Source organism: Hesperophylax consimilis, chromosome 5, assembly GCF_061612785.1.
Source record: "Hesperophylax consimilis isolate HC1 chromosome 5, BYU_Hcon_1.0, whole genome shotgun sequence".
In the NCBI taxonomy this organism is placed as follows: Eukaryota; Metazoa; Arthropoda; class Insecta; order Trichoptera; family Limnephilidae; genus Hesperophylax; species Hesperophylax consimilis.
Window position 1 is genome coordinate 16,617,281 of NC_142840.1, and position 17,176 is coordinate 16,634,456.

General features: G+C 34.2%; 1 protein-coding gene across 2 annotated transcripts; it reads left to right on the forward strand.

Annotated features, from left to right (window-relative positions):
• The first annotated feature begins 8,417 nt into the window (after window positions 1-8,417).
• Window positions 8,418-17,173, forward strand: GlnRS (Glutaminyl-tRNA synthetase). Of its 2 annotated transcripts, XR_016302201.1 has the most exons (13): window positions 8,418-8,859; window positions 8,947-9,216; window positions 9,546-9,674; window positions 10,700-10,820; window positions 11,871-12,239; window positions 12,497-12,684; window positions 13,227-13,590; window positions 15,314-15,485; window positions 15,567-15,804; window positions 15,896-16,041; window positions 16,308-16,497; window positions 16,695-16,848; window positions 17,019-17,173. XR_016302201.1 is itself a non-coding variant. In XM_089631657.1 (12 exons), exons 1-12 carry the CDS (start codon window positions 8,737-8,739, stop codon window positions 16,743-16,745), a joined length of 2,361 nt encoding a protein of 786 aa, XP_089487783.1. In that variant the 5' UTR covers window positions 8,418-8,736; the 3' UTR covers window positions 16,746-17,173. The 2 variants fall into 2 exon arrangements, 1 of the variants encoding a protein (XP_089487783.1); XM_089631657.1 differs by having other exon boundaries at window positions 16,695-17,173.
• Window positions 17,174-17,176: the final 3 nt, after the last annotated feature.

The following is a 17,176-nucleotide window of genomic DNA, read 5'->3' on the forward strand; positions in this document are numbered from 1 at the left end:
ATCCATTTTGAAATTTGGCTTTTCACTATAAATATGTTGTATTATTGCATTTAGCTGTGAAGAAGGAATTTGGGTTATTCCGGTGTGGGGAGGGGAATCAAGGCAGTGCCGAGAGTATCTACCACCATATGCGGCTCTTTGTTAAATATAATTATTCTTAACACTTTCCCTGTAATATAGTTTGCTAAATGACACTTTCAAAGTGAAAAATTTACCTCTTCAAAGGCAATATGTATGTACAAGGCGCTAATCAATAACTTCGATTCTACATTATAAATGCATAAGTAACACCAGGGGCGTCGGCAACTTCCAAGCTAGTGGGGGGGCAGTTCAAATTTTCATAGAGCTTACAGAGAAGGAACAAGGAAGTAGTTAGAATAAACTAGAAATATTTACATACAAGCTGACATGTACCCGGGGTTATGAATAGGGCTGTCATAAGCCGTGAAGGGGCCCATGGGCATGCTAGTATAACTATAAGTTTGGGGGCCGCTTTTGAAAGCCGTAAACCAACAAAAAACGGCCAACCACATTTTTTCTATAATTTTATTGGAGGGGTTCGTGAAAGACAGTGCTATGCCACCTAATCGTGAACTGAAGATATATGAGCTCATTTAAAAGTTTAAAATGATTCTAAATATCTCTATTACCATTTTGAATCGTGCATTATACAATTATTTACGTATGAAAATATTCTTTTGTGTTTGGTAAGGACAAAATAAAATGAAATGTACTTTTTTTAAATTTTCAGATTACCTACATAGATTTAAAAATACTAATAACACGAAATGAGTAGAAAATTTGTTACAACAATTAATTTTAATTTTTCAAAAGAAGCAAACACCAGTGTCAGTGAGTACAACCCAAAAGCAAAATTATATAAAATATATTCTACGAAGTACAGATGTATGTATGTATCAATATTCATTTTTACTAACATAAAGTTTAAAGTGTACGCTAATTATTTGAATGACACATTTAATTGAATATCTAATAATAACAATAAAAACGGTGTGTTTACAAATCCTATACATCAAGCTAAAATGGTGTGGTTAAAAGCAGTCTTGAAAACTGCTTACAAACAACTAAATATTAAATATCCGACAAACCGAACTAGTCTATGAACTCCACCCAGTAGAATGGGATATTTTTTATGACAAAATTAGAAGTTTTGCATCAGTGAAAGCTTATAAAAAAGGATAACCCTGGAAAATAAACTCAGAAAATTGTGCAACTTAAATATAAACATCAATAAACAGACAACAACATCATCTCATAAATTTTATGAACGAGTACAGAATCTCTCCTCTGTACAGTTTTCCCAACAAGAGATGGAGCTGCTCTTCAAAGGTTTAAAATATAACCTAAAATATACTAGTAAAACTTATAGTAGTGCTGTGGAAAATTTTGCAGTAGACATGGAAACAGCGTTATTTAAAGCTCCGAAACCTTACCTCTACAAAAGTGCCGAGGTCTAACAAGACCTTATTCCAAGAAACCAACCGAAGCAGAATCAAGAAAACATACATGCCAAGAATATCCGTGATAAACTAAAAAAAGAAAATATTAACTAAAGCTGATAAGGGTAATACAATTATCATTATAGACAAAATAGAATATAATCATAAAATCAATGACTTCCTAAAAATTGATAACTTTGAAATATTAAAAGTAGACCCAATTAATAAATATCAGAGAACCCTTAAAATACATTAAACGCCTGTAAAACCCCAATATTGAAAGATGATACTTATCACCAGGTAAAAATTTTAACAAAGAACTGAAAAATCCCCAGGCTATATATGGATTTGTCAAATTCATAAAGCAAATAGACCCATTAAACCGGTGGTGGCATGTTGTAATGCCCCTAATTATAAAATTGCTTCTTTGCTTACAAAGGTAATCAAAAATACCAATATATTATTCTCTCTAAACATGCAATTAAAAATTCCAATGAACTAATCAACTACTTAAAAGACTTAACGCTCCCTAGCAACTGTAAACTTGTTTCATTTGATGTGGTAAATTTGTTTCCCAGTACTCCGATAGTTGAATGTAAAAATATTATAAGCAATTTAGTCAATAGTTCTAATGTACACAAAGATTTTGCTGTAGACATTATCCAACTTGTTGATGTTTGCTTGAACCAAAACACTTTTAAATATAATTTTATGATAATATACGGTCAACGAGATGGACTTCCGATGGGGGCACACCCATAAGCCCGCTTATTTCAGACATTTTTATGAATAAATTAAAAAACAATATTTTTGAACTTAAATCACCATTGTTAAAAATATATTACTATGGAAAAGCTATGTAGATGATATTATTTGTATATGGACTGGCACAGAGCGCCACCTAAATTCCTCCTATTACTCTTCAACTAAATTGATAAATCAAGTACCCCGTTAATTTTATTATCTGGTGTGGTTCGGGTAGCGGCGCTTGCAGTTAGACGTACGGGGAAGAGGAACTCCGCGGGATGGAGTACGACACTGAATCGTGAAGTTTTATCAACATGTATTTATTCCTTTAGTTTCTCTTTTTATTTTAAATGGTTTACCATAATTTTAATTGTAAATTTCGTTTCATCTTCATTATATGGAACTGGCGCCCAAATTAATAATCTTGTGCAATGTGCAATTTTAAGAATTCATTGTTTTACTACCTACCATTTATAACTTTTCATGAAACCACCATGACAATTATTTAAGTAAAATAAGACTGACCTACTAATTCTTCACCGAGGTTAGTCACACCATGAGATTATTTCTATTTATTAATCTCTTGAGTCTCATGCTAACGATTGTAATTGTACAATACATTATAAAAATTAAAAAAATAAGAAAATTAACAGATTTAGGAAATGAGATAAAAAGAATTTGGCATTCTCAGAGTATAAAAATATTACCATTCGTTATTTCGGGTACTGGCATTATACCTAGCTTTCTCATTAAAAATTTAGACATATTAGATCTATCAAAAATTTTGTATTTAAAAATGCAAAAATCAGTCATTTTAAATACATGTAGGATAACGAAAGATTTTTAAATATTTATGTTGAGGCATCAGTAGGATTTATATGCCCTGTTAGGAGTTCTACCGAGCCGAACCCTCTAATATGAAAATATCTGGAGTAGGTGAATTATTTTCCCATTTGATCTCTGATAAGTTAACGTGTTTTTCTTGTATTGTTTTGTATTTATTTTGCTTATATAATGCACTTGCATAATGTTGATTGACTAGATGATCTTTTGTGGAAAAGTGTGTGGAAGGGTTTAGTTTTTCCTATGGGGAAGATTTAACCCGGACATAAAATCGGAAAATATAGGATCTTTATTTAAGAATACTTCATTATTCTTTATACCTTAGATTCCTTTTAATTATGTTACATTGGCGCCCTACACATCATGTTCATAATAACATTAAATTCTTTTATGCTACATTTGGCCATTTTTCCAATCTCCCCTAAACATTCAGCGTTCCACTTTATGATCCACCGCTTAGTCACTACTCCTTTATCAAATATTAATTATGCAAATGAATTAAGTACAATTAAACTAATGGCTCATAATAATGGATATGAAACGTGCCTTATTGATAGAATCCTAGCAAAAAAATTAAGATTGATTTCCATAAAAAATACATTTACTATCGTCCACCAAATATCAACAATAATAACCTTAACCACTAATGGTGGAGGATTTTTTTATTTATTAATAATCTTTCCTCTTCATGTACATTCGCATCAGAATTCCCATTTTTAAAACTAAATATATAAAAATTAAACCAGCCTTTTATACTAATAACAACTTAGGAAATTTTTTAATAAACCCTAAAGACTAAGATGATATTTTAAGCCACTCGGGAATTTATAAAATTAGTTTTATTGATTGTCCAGCCTTATACCGGTGTCCGGAAACTCGTAGTACAAGCGGGAAACTGGAGAATCTACACCACATGGGGAACCCAAAAAAACATAAAGTTTTTTGATTTGAGCATTTTCAAAAAAAAAAAAAAAAAAACCAAAAAAATATATTTTTCGGCTATTTTAGGGTTAAAGTTTTTTCTGGTGTTTAGGGTTGAATAACAGATGTTTTAACCCTGCAGAGCAGAAATATTTTATGATTACACCGGGTTAAATGAAGGGTGATTTCAAAATAATGCTTCAAATCCGAGTTTCTTCATTTGTTTTACTTTCAAATAGTTTTAATTAGTTGGGTACTTTGATCTTCAGTAAAAATTTATAAGAATTTGATTAAAAAAAAAAAAAAAAAAAAATCAACTTCAAACTCGATTTACTCGATAACGAAAGCTCAAATAAAAAAAATATATACTACAAAATCGACTCCAAATGTGATGTAGATTCACCAGTTTCCCGCTTGTACTACGAGTTTCCGGACACTGTATATTGGACAAACATCGCATAATGTAGAAACTAGAACAAAAGAACGCTTAAGATGAGGGAAGACTGGAGGTTTTTTTAGTAGGTATTATTTTTATTAGAACTTTTTGAACAATTTACATGGGGGTCAGGCTAGTTAAATTCATTTATTTATTCAAAACACATTTAACATAAACATGTTTCGAACATTAACATTGGTGAGTAGTTTATTTACGTTGGTGATGATTTATTTTGTATAATTATTTATTTATTTTTTATTACAAGAACATAGAATGCTACAAAGAAACAAGTATAATCCACTTTTTGTGTAATCAAGAACAGATTATTTGCTAGGTTTTAATAACTCATATTACATTTCACCAATAAAAATTTCAGGCATCCTGAAAACGATTTTGGGAGTGTTTTTGTTGCTTGACACCCGTGAACTTACTTTTTGGGGACATTTTTATCAATATTTATCAAAATACAAATCAGAATACGAAAAACACCCCCACGAAGTACTAAATAAATTTAATTTGCCGCCATTGAAAGGAATGTCAAAGTCATAAATAAACCAATCACGTCAAAGACAATATGATACACTTAAGGCGATGCACTACGTCGTGTAATATTTTTAATCGAGCCACTATCAATAACACCCCTTATGTTAATGGCGATAAGGTTTAAATTTTCATATGCAAGTAAAAAAGATGGCCAAAAAGTGCCTTTTATTTTATTTTGTGGATGTTCTGGCATAAATATTTATTTTTAGTAATTATTCGGAATCGCTGGACAAGGATTAGATGAAATATTTTTAAATAAAACCTTCTGATTTACCTTAATTACTATAAAAGGAATCTGACTGCATTTGGGATATTTTTAATTTTAACATTTTAATTTTTAATTAAGTAAATCGAAAATTCGCTTTCGTTGTATGGGATGACAGCTGGAATGATTTCTGTTGATAAAATTTTCTTTTGTTGATATTCCTGATGCCGGCGCCAGACATGTGTTCAAAGAAGTGTTCACATAAGTGTTCACATGTGCTGCACGGGCATTTGATACTGTGTTCACTTATTTGCGCACTAAAGTGCGCTTTGCCGTTCCGTGTCGGTTTCGTTCCGCACATCAAAGGGATCAAAGCATGATCAAAGTCAAAATGTTTGCAAACCTGCCACACAGGCGCGAAGGCCAGTAGCGTGAGCAGGGGGGTATAACTCCGAGAAAAAAGTGGGTCAGAAAAAAAGACACGGTAAATCTCTATGGCTGTGTATCTGTGACGTATATTTTCCACAAACCAGTGCGAACTTCATGCATGTTTATAGGCCGCTGTCAAAACATGAAAATGTCAAAACATGTTAAGTGCGATGTGAAAGGATGTACGGACAATACATCGATTCGACATCGGTTTCCGAGTTTTAAGGAGTACCCTAGTCTTTTTCGCAAATGGTCAATACGGATTGATAGATTAGAATTTATTACGAAATACAAAAATCTTCTGTGTTTTTCATTTTTCTGTTAAAAGCAGAGAAATATCAAAATTCGTTACTGTCGTAAAAAAACATTTCATATTTGATAATCTTATAAATGTTCTTCCGTTATTTAAAGGATTTTAAGTCATTTTAGTTTATTTTTACGACAGGTTGATTGTTCATCTCAGAACAAAATTTTAGGCTAGTGAATGGGATTGGCTCCGAATGAGAAATATATTGTCTATGGTTACGCCTTTTTAGAGACGGCAGTGGTATTAGTGACGTATATTTTTCAGTTACAGACTTTTATCTATGGCAAACATTAGGACCCATGGGCTCAGTCACTGCCATCAGAGACGGCAGTGGCTCAGTACTAAAAACCCGAAGATATTGATCTAGTGAGTGGTTCATTTATGAGCGTGAGCGTCACCGTGGAGAGTTGTCGTGCCGCGTGCGTACACAAACAACCCATAACCAAGCGAACTAGCGATGGAGTAGAACAATGAGGGCGTGTTTGAATTCATTGAATTATTACAAGGAGAGCCTGACATATCGAGCCTAACAATTACTAGCACATAAAGAATATAAGCAAACTGTGTCGACCAAATCGTCGTCCATGTTATGTGAGGTCTATTTGAAAACTGTGAGCTCAAAGAAGTGATCAAATCTTTGAACACATATCTGGCAGAGACACACATAAGTGACCAAATGTGTGAGCAAAGTCTTCAAATAAGTGTTCACTTATTTGAACACATGTCTGGCGCCGGCATGATACGAGTGGCTATATTTTTTACCATGTGCAAATACTAGGTAGGTACTATTTTAGCCAAACTCGAAAAATAAAATAAAGATATTTAGGTATGTTTTATAAAATAGAAAAAATAAAAAAGGTGAGGTTATTATAGGTTAGGTTGGATTATTATAGGTTAGGTTGGATTATTGTAGGTTAGGTTCGATTATTATAGGTAAGGTTGGATTATTATTAGGATATAGGTTAGGTTAGGTTAGGTTGGATTATTATAGGTTAGGTTAGGTTGGATTATTGTAGGTTAGGTTCGATTATTATAGGTTAGGTTGGATTATTATAGGTTAGGTTGGATTGTTATTAGGATATAGGTTAGGTTAGGTTGGATTATTATAAGGATATAGGTTAGGTTGGATTATTATAGGTTAGGTAGGATTATTATTAGGATATAGGTTAGGTTAGGTAAGGTTGGATTATTATAGGTTAGGTTAGGTTGGATTATTATCGGTTAAGTTAGGTGTGTTGGGTAAGGTTAGGATATAGGTTAGGTTAGGATTTAGGTTAGGTTAGTTAAGGTTTGATTATTATAGGTTAGGTTACTATAGTTTAGGTTAAATAAAACAATAATTATAATAATACCTAAATATAAGTTTTTTTAAGTAACATAAAAATATTTTATTTTTCGAGTTTGGCCAAAACAGTACCTAACTAGAATTTGCATTCTAGCTACTCGTATGTATTCTAGCTACTACCAGGGGATGCATGGCTACTACTACCAGAGAAAATGTGATCAACAGAAATCATTCCAGCTGTCATCCCATACAACGAAAGTGAATTTTCGATTTACGTATTTAAAAATTAAAATGCTAAAATTAAAAATATCCCAAATGCAGTCAGATTCCTTTTATAGTAATTAAGGTAAATCAGAAGGTTTTATTTAAAAATATTTCATATAATCCTTGTCCAGCGATTCCGAATATTTACCTTATTTTTTTTACGATCATTTTATAAATAACTTAATTTGCCACATTATACAATAAACTTATAACCAAAAATGGGTTCATAAGTAGGAGATTTTGAACTTTAAAGTAGTTTTCATAGGCCTTCTACATTATTTTTTTTTGGGCTTATAAAAAGACTTATCTAAAAAATACCCGATTGTTTCAAAGGCCAAGATGTATTCTACTCGCAGTATTTAATTAAATCATCTGAAACATTTCTAGGCAACCAAATTTTCAAACCAAAAACACATGATTTTGCATTACTACGTAGTGCATCGCCTTAATAACACTAGCGCATAAATCAACCATTCACCTCTAGCGCCATTTGCAGCTTGGGTTCATGGGTTGTTAATATTGTCACTATTTCACTAGACTTGGACGTATTACTAATATTTAGGGTATTTGCTAACTGTTCTTTGACTGAACGAACTGAGAAAAAATTGTGCTGAGGGGGAAGATGTATGGAAAATGCCAAAACTTTTTTAATGACCTATTACATTCCCTGTCTTATCAAATACCCAGAAAATCATAAGCCGTTTTAATTGTTTTAACAATACAAAAATAGAAATAAAATAATTCATAATATACCACTTAGCATACAAATCATTTCAAAGTTTGCCATAAAGATGCCAGGCAATTTCCCTTCACCCTAAATTTGACTGAATGGTTTATTTATGATTTGGCTTCAATACCGCTCATACAAAATTGGCCAGTCTTTTACTCATAAATAAACCACCAACGACGATTCCATAGACAAATTATACGGATTTAAGAAAATAGCCAATACGCCAAAAACCCTTTTTTGACGTTTCTCCACGTATAAAGCGTGTACGCTAAAAAATATGAACATGCTCATGTATCTCATTTCTATTTTATATTGTGAAGATTCACCTTTTTTACAAAGTGTTTGGTGATCCTCCAACTTTGTCCATGGGAAATTGGGAATACAGCCGTCCACGAGTGAGTGAAAGGCGAGCGCTGACATATAGCGGGTTATTTGACTGATGTCACGATTTTTCTAAAGATTGTTCGTTTGTTGGTAGGTCAGCACATCTGTAATATTTGTGCAATTATTTGCGGGGCGTACTGTAGCATATCGGTAGTCGTTTTCCTCCTAAGTTTTATACAAGAATGGCTGTCGAAGTGGATGAAACGGTCAAGTTACTCCAAAGTTTAGGGTTAAGTGAGCAGAAAGCGAAAGAAACATTGAAAAATGTCAGTGTCACGAAGTATTTGACACTAGCCGCCCAGGAGGTGAGAAGTCATTGAGATTTTTTGTGTACCGACCATATGTTAAAATTTTATGTTTAGTGTAAGCGTATTTTTATTATTTATTTTAAGGTTAAGAATGTCGTTCTTCCGAACGGTGGAGGTGTTTTAATTTATCATTTGGCTACTAAATTAAAAACACAAATTGTTCATCGTTTGTCATTTGTGTTACAATACATACTCGCTGGAAAGTTGGACACAACTAGCAGAATCGATGCCGGTCTTGACTACTTGCTGCATCATGTAAATGAAGCAGACATCAACCCTTCAGAATTTGAAAAGGCCTGTGGTGTGGGAATTAATGTAACACCAGAACAAATTGAACAAGCCGTCGAAGGACAAGTAAATATTATTTTCATTGTTTATTATTTTAACTGTTTGTTAAATTTTATATTTGGAAATATATATAGTTTTTAAATGCCACCCATTTCACGTTTGTAAATATAGATAAAATATTGGGTGCAAGCTACTATTTAGAAGTATCAATTGAGAAAAGAATCTGATGCTTTCTAAAGTTATTATTTTTTTCATTCAAACGCAAACCTACTCTCTATATTTATTGTATCATCTTGTGGTTTTGTTTGATTGCTTTCACATTTCTGATGTTACTCGGTGCAATCAACATCAATTTACACCCATTAACTTGTAATGATTTTTCCTCCTTACAACAGATAGCAACAGTTAAAAATGAGTTATTGGAAAAGAGATACAGATTCAACACAGGTTTGATAATGCAAGCCGTGAGAGTCTCTCTTCCTTGGGCCGATGGAAAAGCTATTAAGACGGAAGTTGACCTACAGGTAAACTAAACAATATACATGTATACATCGACGAAAACAACTCGGTCCACTTTTAATTATACAGGGTGTCCGGGGGTAAAGAGCACTAATTTCGGGAGGTGATACATGATGATAGGAGTAAAAAGGAGTATAAATAACTTTTTACAAAATTTCAACCTTTTTTTCCCATACAAAAAGAGACACCTACTAAAAATCCTTAGTGTGAGGACAAACTTACCTGATAAATTCGCTGTGAGCTTGCCGAGAACGAGGTGACAACATTTTGTTATGCCTGTATCCATTGAAACCGCAAGTAAACAATAACATTAGGCTGAGTGTTTGAAGTTTACAATTATGCTATGTTTTAAACTAAATTCAAAAGAGAATTGAAATTAACAAAATGTAGTAACTGTACTATCATGTAGAATCATCTCCCACTTTATACCTGGACACCCTGTATGTACTTTGTTCTACTGCTCTCAATGACTTTTTTCCATTAATACTGGGTTATCCATCAATCTCGTTTATTTGACCCTTCACATTCTTGTTTAGATTGGATAATCAGAACTACTGTATATGGATATGAGCAGAACTCTGTTGAATTTTGGGTATTTATGATTGGACAGTTTTGTTTACTCGACGATACATTTGCGCTTAGAACCTCTTATCGGCAGTACAATTTTTAATTTGTGTTTATTAGATTTTGGCTAGTAGTATTGATTTACCTCGCATTCAATTGCACATCCAAAACAATGGAATTGATATTGCAGTCTCGTACGAGTCCTTGATACCTTTCACTTGCCTCTACAATAGCATGATGCAATTTTATGAATCTAAAGTACTTTGTATGTAGGTGGTACATTATGGTTTTCCATTTATACTTAACATTGTGTACATAATTCCCAATATAATGAGAGTTTTACTAATAAATATGATATTTTAAAGTTCTTAAAGATAGTTTCACACATTATACATAACAGGTCATCTTCTCAAGACATTGTCAAACATGCTCTATTATACAGAAATTTTGGTATATTGCTTTTTAGGTCCTCTGTCTCCTTGGGCCCAAAACGGAAGCTGATTTAGCTCCTGTCCCCAAAACCGATAAGAAAACAAAGGCTGCCCCCGCTGCTGCTAGTAAAAAAGAAAAACCGGAAGTTAAGAATGGTGAGTCGTTAGTTTAATTGGTTAATGTTGTACCCATTTTCCAAAAATTCAAATTGTGTAACAATGAAATATTCACTGAGAAAATATAGTCAGTTATCCGTTTAAAATAATCGAAAAAAACTGCTCTATTGCTATATTTGGTGCATGTTCAAAGAGTCTTCTTCAATCAACAACTCGGCTCTGAAACTATTCTTTGTTTTGTGTTTCTGCTTTCTATGACATTGGTCTCTTCTCTCCTTCTTACCCCTTATAAGATTGTCTGTATTCCCATTGAGTAAACCTTAGAGCTTTCTCTATGGAGTTAACACATTGTAGTCGGGAGCTTCAAACAATAGACTCTAGCCTATAGCGGGTGTTTTTCGCGATTAGCGCAAAAATATATCGCTTCAGCTAAATCTTCACCAGAATGGGCAGACAAATTATAAGACATTTTTGAAGGGTAAAAGAAAATATCAATTAAATAAATTCCACTAAAAAAACACGTCTGTTTTGTAACTCTGTATATCATAACTAAAGCACGTGTATATTAGCGCCACTCTATCTTCACAAGTAACGAGTGCCGGGAATACATCCAATTGCTAAACAATTTTTGTATTATCTCTCATTCAGGAAATGATTATTGTAATAACATCCTCGGGATTATCTCATAAAAGTAAAGGTCCAATGAATTTATAACACGTCATAAAAATATAATAGGTACTCATATTCCCAGTACAACTAACAAACAATCTTTGAAATTTAACACAATAAAATTGCCTAGTTATTGCAAGAGTATGTGTGTACATAAAAGAAACAACGGTTTATCTTTTTTTGTTATATGTGTGTGTAGTTTGTAATGTCTTCAAGCTTTTAGATTAAATAGTCACGGGAAATAATAATAATAATTTTCCTTCCTCGCCTTTGAAGTGGAGCCGGCGTAAAGGGTATTTTTACCCGTCCCGCCGATAAGCACCAGTCGGGCGCGCGGGTTAAAATACCATTCCCGCTCATAGTGTGTTAACATAAATAATAATGATTGTACCTTTAAATATTCTTATACTATAATTTCAGATATCAAAAATGAGAAAAAAGATGGGAATGAAGCATCCGAGGATGGTGCATCTACAATCAGCGACCTGATGAAATCTGTCAAGTTCCACCTTCCTGGAGAGAACTTCAAAACTGACGGCTATATCGTGACACCAAATACAAAGAAACTTCTAGCAGAACATGTGAAGATCATCGGTGGAAAGGTTCGCACTCGCTTCCCTCCTGAGCCCAATGGTATTCTGCACATTGGACACGCTAAGGCCATCAACATCAATTTTGGATATGCGGCGGCCAATGAGGGAACTTGTAATCTGAGATACGATGATACCAACCCTGAGAAGGAAGAAGAAAAGTTCTTTGTTGGAATACGAGATGTGGTGGAGTGGTTAGGTAAATTTGGTTTCCCAATATCACTAACATAAGATGACTTCCTAATAGATGTTACCTGTTTTTTCTTTGTATTTTTCTTCTTTCTCTTTTTAAAATGTCAGCAAAAGTGGCACTGCCTGTAGACGGTGGAACGCTGACTCCTTCAATTGGGAATGTTTTAAGGTGGAAAGAAATTTGTGAGAGGGAAGAGGAGGCTTTCTCTATACAAGCGATTCAACTTCTGTTTAAATAATTTCATTACAATTGTATATTTTTAGGTTACAAGCCGTCCCGAGTAACCTACTCTTCGGATAACTTTCAGCAGATGTACGAATGGGCTGTGAAGCTGATTAAGAAGGACCTTGCGTACATTTGCCACCAGACCGTGGAGCAGATGAGAGGGTTTAATCCTGAACCATCGGCTTGGAGGGATAGGCCCATTGAAGAGAGCCTGCAGCTGTTTGAGGTTCATTCAAAATATATGCATTTTTATTCCATCTTTGATATAGCATGTATAAATAATTGTTAACACCAATCTATTAATGTTTTCCAAAATCGTATAAAAAAATATTAAGGTTCCTGCATCTTGTGTCAAGAGAAACTCATTTGACAGTTTTTTCAAGTTGAAATCGATTCATCGCCCACGCCACTAACAGGCATATCTCATATTTGGAAATTTTTAAGATAGCCAAAAAAATGTTTTTTTGCTGGATTCTTATAAATTTTTTTTACTAAGGGGTTATAAAAAAATGAACAATTAAAACCCTATTAGCGAAACATGTGATAAAATGTAAGAATCTGGCAAAAAAAAAACAGTTTTTTGGCTCCTAAAAAATTTACAAATATGAAATACACCTGTTTGTATGAAAGGCGACGGATTAATTGATTAACTATGTGGAAGAGGATTGGAGAAGAAGTTGACTGAGAATATTTGTGGAGCAAGCTAAATTGAGTCCCGTGATGATGATGATAACAATAAAAATTTTGTAATTGTTTTAATATTTATAGGACATGAAAAATGGAAAAATCGATGAAGGAAAAGCCGTGTTGCGAATGAAGCACACTTTGGAGGAGGGCAAGGTGGACCCTGTTTGCTATCGCATTAAGTTCACTCCGCACCACCGCACCGGCAATACCTGGTGCATTTACCCCACGTATGACTACTGCCACTGCCTGTGTGACAGCATTGAGAACATCAGCCACTCCCTGTGCACCAAGGAGTTCCAGTCGCGGAGGTCCTCCTACTACTGGTTGTGCAATGCCCTAGACATCTACTGCCCCGTGCAGTGGGAGTACGGCCGCCTAAATGTCAACTATACGGTCGTCAGTAAGAGAAAGATTGCCAAACTCATCACCGAGGGCATTGTGAATGGTATGATTTAATTTAATTTAGTACCAATTTAATTTGTCAATATAATGGGGAACGATTATGTTTGTATGTACATATATCCAAAGTAATTTTGGAATTATATTTCTGACAAGTAATGTGATAGAGGTTTCTTTAGTCACATTACTTTCAATGATTGCACACATAAAGGAACTGACTTGCTTTCGAAAAGTATGTTCAAACTGTCTATAATCAGGAAAAAGTTGATTTTGCATCTCATGTGCCAAGGCAATTTAATCAACAAATGCTCAAAATATCACAATTGAAAATGTCAAAACTGGTGGATTTCAGTTGAGCAGTAAAAAAAATTGAAACCAAAAACATTGTTTGGCTCTGATTTAATTCCACCCTTTGTCATAAAGGGATGTTCTGAACCTTTATCCAAGCCACTTCTACGCATATTTAATCTTATGATTAAAAACAGAATTTTTTCCAAACTATGGAAAAATGTTGAAAGTCACTCCTTTACACAAAGATAGTGCAAATATCAAGCAACCAACTACCGTCCTATAGCGATTCTTTCCTCTTCTACTAAGTTATTGGAAATAATTATCCATAAATATATATATGCCAAAGTTGAACCATTCTTGATTGAACAACAACATGGATTTAGACGTGGCCGATCAACCACAACAAATTTAGTGGTATTTACAGTTTACTTGGCGAGAGCACTCCATAACAATGAGCAAGTTGACACATCATACCATTACTTTGCAAAGGCTTTCAATAAGGTCGATCACTTAGTGCTCCTATGTAAGTAGGCCTGAAGAAATTGGTTTTTCTGAAAACTTATTGAAACTCTTTGGTAACTATTTGAATGAAAAGGAACAATTCATGTCCTATGGTGAGTTTAACTCTAGCATTACCCTGCAAACTCTGGTGTGCCACAGGGATCCATATTTGGATCCTTATAGTTTTTAGTTTTTGCAAACATTCGGAAAAAAATTGAACTCGTCCGTTTTTTATTTTTGCTGATCAAATTAAACTCTATTTGAGAATATTGTCATTAGAAGACTGCAGAAAGCTCCAAGAAGATATTATTGCAATTATTGACTAGAGTATTGATAATAAACTCATTTTTAACTTCCAAAAGTCAGTTATGTGATTTACAGAGGTCACACAAGACCGTATATTTTAATTACAACATGAAAGATAAGTGTCTGAAGTACATGGCGACTTGCAAAGACATAGGAATTGTATGCTTAAAATTTCATGTTCACATTGAAAAGATCTGTAAATCAGAGGTGTTAACCAACCTTGCTAAGGCTGCTAACAATAAGGTTTATAAGGCTGCTTTACTTTAGCTTAGTGCGTAGCATTCTCGAGAGTGGATCTCAGGTATGGGGGCCAGAGGACCCCGTCTATGTAATAATGGTTGAGAAAATACAAAATAAATTTTTGCAATACTTCTACATGAGAGAGTTCGGTTTTTACCGATGGCGGTTTCCATCTGCATTTATAGAGGCAATACGTCCGTCACTCCTGGACACACCGATCCCTATATTCCTACCCACCCCTCGTACCTTTTTCTTTCCCATAACTTCTTTTCCTTCCTTTATTTAAAAAAAAACCTACACAGGATCCCCAAAGATGACAGGCCCTGAGGGAAATTATTTTCCTCGAGTCTCCTGTGTGGGGTTTAATATAAAACAAAAAAAAATCAACCTTCTGGTATAATTTGATTGAAGAACAAACTGTTACATTTCAGACTGGGATGATCCGAGGCTGTACACCTTGAGTGCCCTGCGCCGCAGAGGATACCCGGCGGACGCCATCAACTCCTTCTGCGCCAAGCTCGGAGTCACCGGAGCCCAGGGCACTGTGGACCCTTCATACCTCGAAGCTTCTGTCAGAGATTACCTAAATAAAACCGCTCCTAGGTTCCTAAAATAACTACTTTTCAATTTGTTACCCACTGTACATTTTGTTCAACTTTTGATTTTATAAAATTAATTTTCCAGAGTGCTAGTGGTACTTGAACCTCTGAAGGTGACCATCACCAACTTCCCAAGCGATAAGCCCATTAACGTTTCCGCCCCCAACTACCCCAGCGAGCCAGAGAGGGGCTCGCGAACAATCGTATTCCAACAAATAGTCTACATTGAACAAAGTGACTTCAAAGAAAAGCCAGAAAAGGGCTACAAGAGGTTGTCCCTTGAACAAGGCGTAGGACTGAGACATTCAGGATATGTTATTAAGGTAATAAACCCAAACATGAAATATACATATTATTGAATACCTCTACTTGTGTGAAAACATTGGTTTATTAATTATTTTTTGTATTACACAGGTAACTGATGTCATTTATGATGGTGATAAAGTGATTGAATTAAAGTGCACTTGCGAAAATGCAAATGATGTCAAAACCAAACCGAAAACCTTTATTCAGTGGGTTTCTAATCCGCAAATAGTTGAAGTCAGGCTGTATGAACCATTGTGAGTATCAATAATAATTGCTATACATATTTACTAACCTGTTTTAGCTTTTATCATTTCATTAATTGAAGTATCCCCAAGTGCATTGTGTTTGCCACTTGGACCTTGCCGTGTCCTTAATGTTTTTAGACCATCTTGTTTGGGTTCCTCTTTTGATCGCTAGCTGTTTATTTTCTTGACTCTGTGAGTCATCATTCTTTCTAGACTCTATGAGTCATCATTCTTTCTAGACAGTTCATTATTAAATATTTGTTATTTGTTTGCAGGTTCCTCCACAAGAACCCTGAGGACCCTTCAGAAGTGCCTGGAGGTTTCCTATCAGATTGCAACCCCAACTCCCTGAAGATAATCAGTGGAGTGGCAGAAGCCTCCCTGAAAGGTGCAAAGGTGTATGATAAATTCCAATTCGAAAGGATCGGATTTTTTTCAGTGGATGCTGACAGCACTCCTGAAAAGGTTGGTTGTATTTTTGTAAATTAAAATGATGTTTTGACTGGTCCTTTCAATATAGGAGAAATATTACCTCCTAAGCTAATTTGAACTGCTTATCAGCAACTTCAAGTAGCTCTTTAACCCAATCTTTTCTGTCTTCATGATGCTTTTACTTGGGTATTTATTGATAGTTTTTGAATTGATAACATTTTTATTTTCAGCTGGTTTTCAACCGCACAGTCACTCTGAAAGAAGACACTGGAAAAGTATAAAGTGAGATATAATAATAACCTTTTTTATATTTCTATACTTAGCCGTGAAGATATTGTTATGTACATGTTTATCTATGTTTTTATTATCAAGCTTTCTAACCAAGTCAGGGCCGGCCCTGAGCCAAACGACGCCTGGCGCCGTACGTTAGGTATTATCAGGACCTTGGCGCCTTCAAATTAACTACCTAAGAAAAAAATGTAAACTCTAAAATTTTTATGATCTTTCACGATTTTGGATTTTATTAATCCTAATCTATTTTATTTCATATTTAGATTTTCCAGTAAAATTTATAATTTATTTATTCTATTTAATGCACTTACAACATAATTTTTACCAGCTTGCATAAAATGTGTTAATCTATGTTTATAAAATGTATAACTTGATTGGGGAGTGAAATAAAAGATTAATTTAGATATGATTTAAATAACAG

What these genes read in the sequence shown, in the direction of transcription:
- GlnRS (XM_089631657.1), top strand. Translation starts at nt 8,737, where the DNA reads ATGGCTGTCGAAGTGGATGAAACGGTCAAGTTACTCCAAAGTTTAGGG. An exon ending in TGACACTAGCCGCCCAGGAG is followed by an intron (nt 8,860 to 8,946) that starts GTGAGAAGTCAT and finishes ATTTATTTTAAG; the next exon opens with GTTAAGAATGTCGTTCTTCC. An exon ending in CTAAATAAAACCGCTCCTAG is followed by an intron (nt 15,486 to 15,566) that starts GTTCCTAAAATA and finishes TTAATTTTCCAG; the next exon opens with AGTGCTAGTGGTACTTGAAC.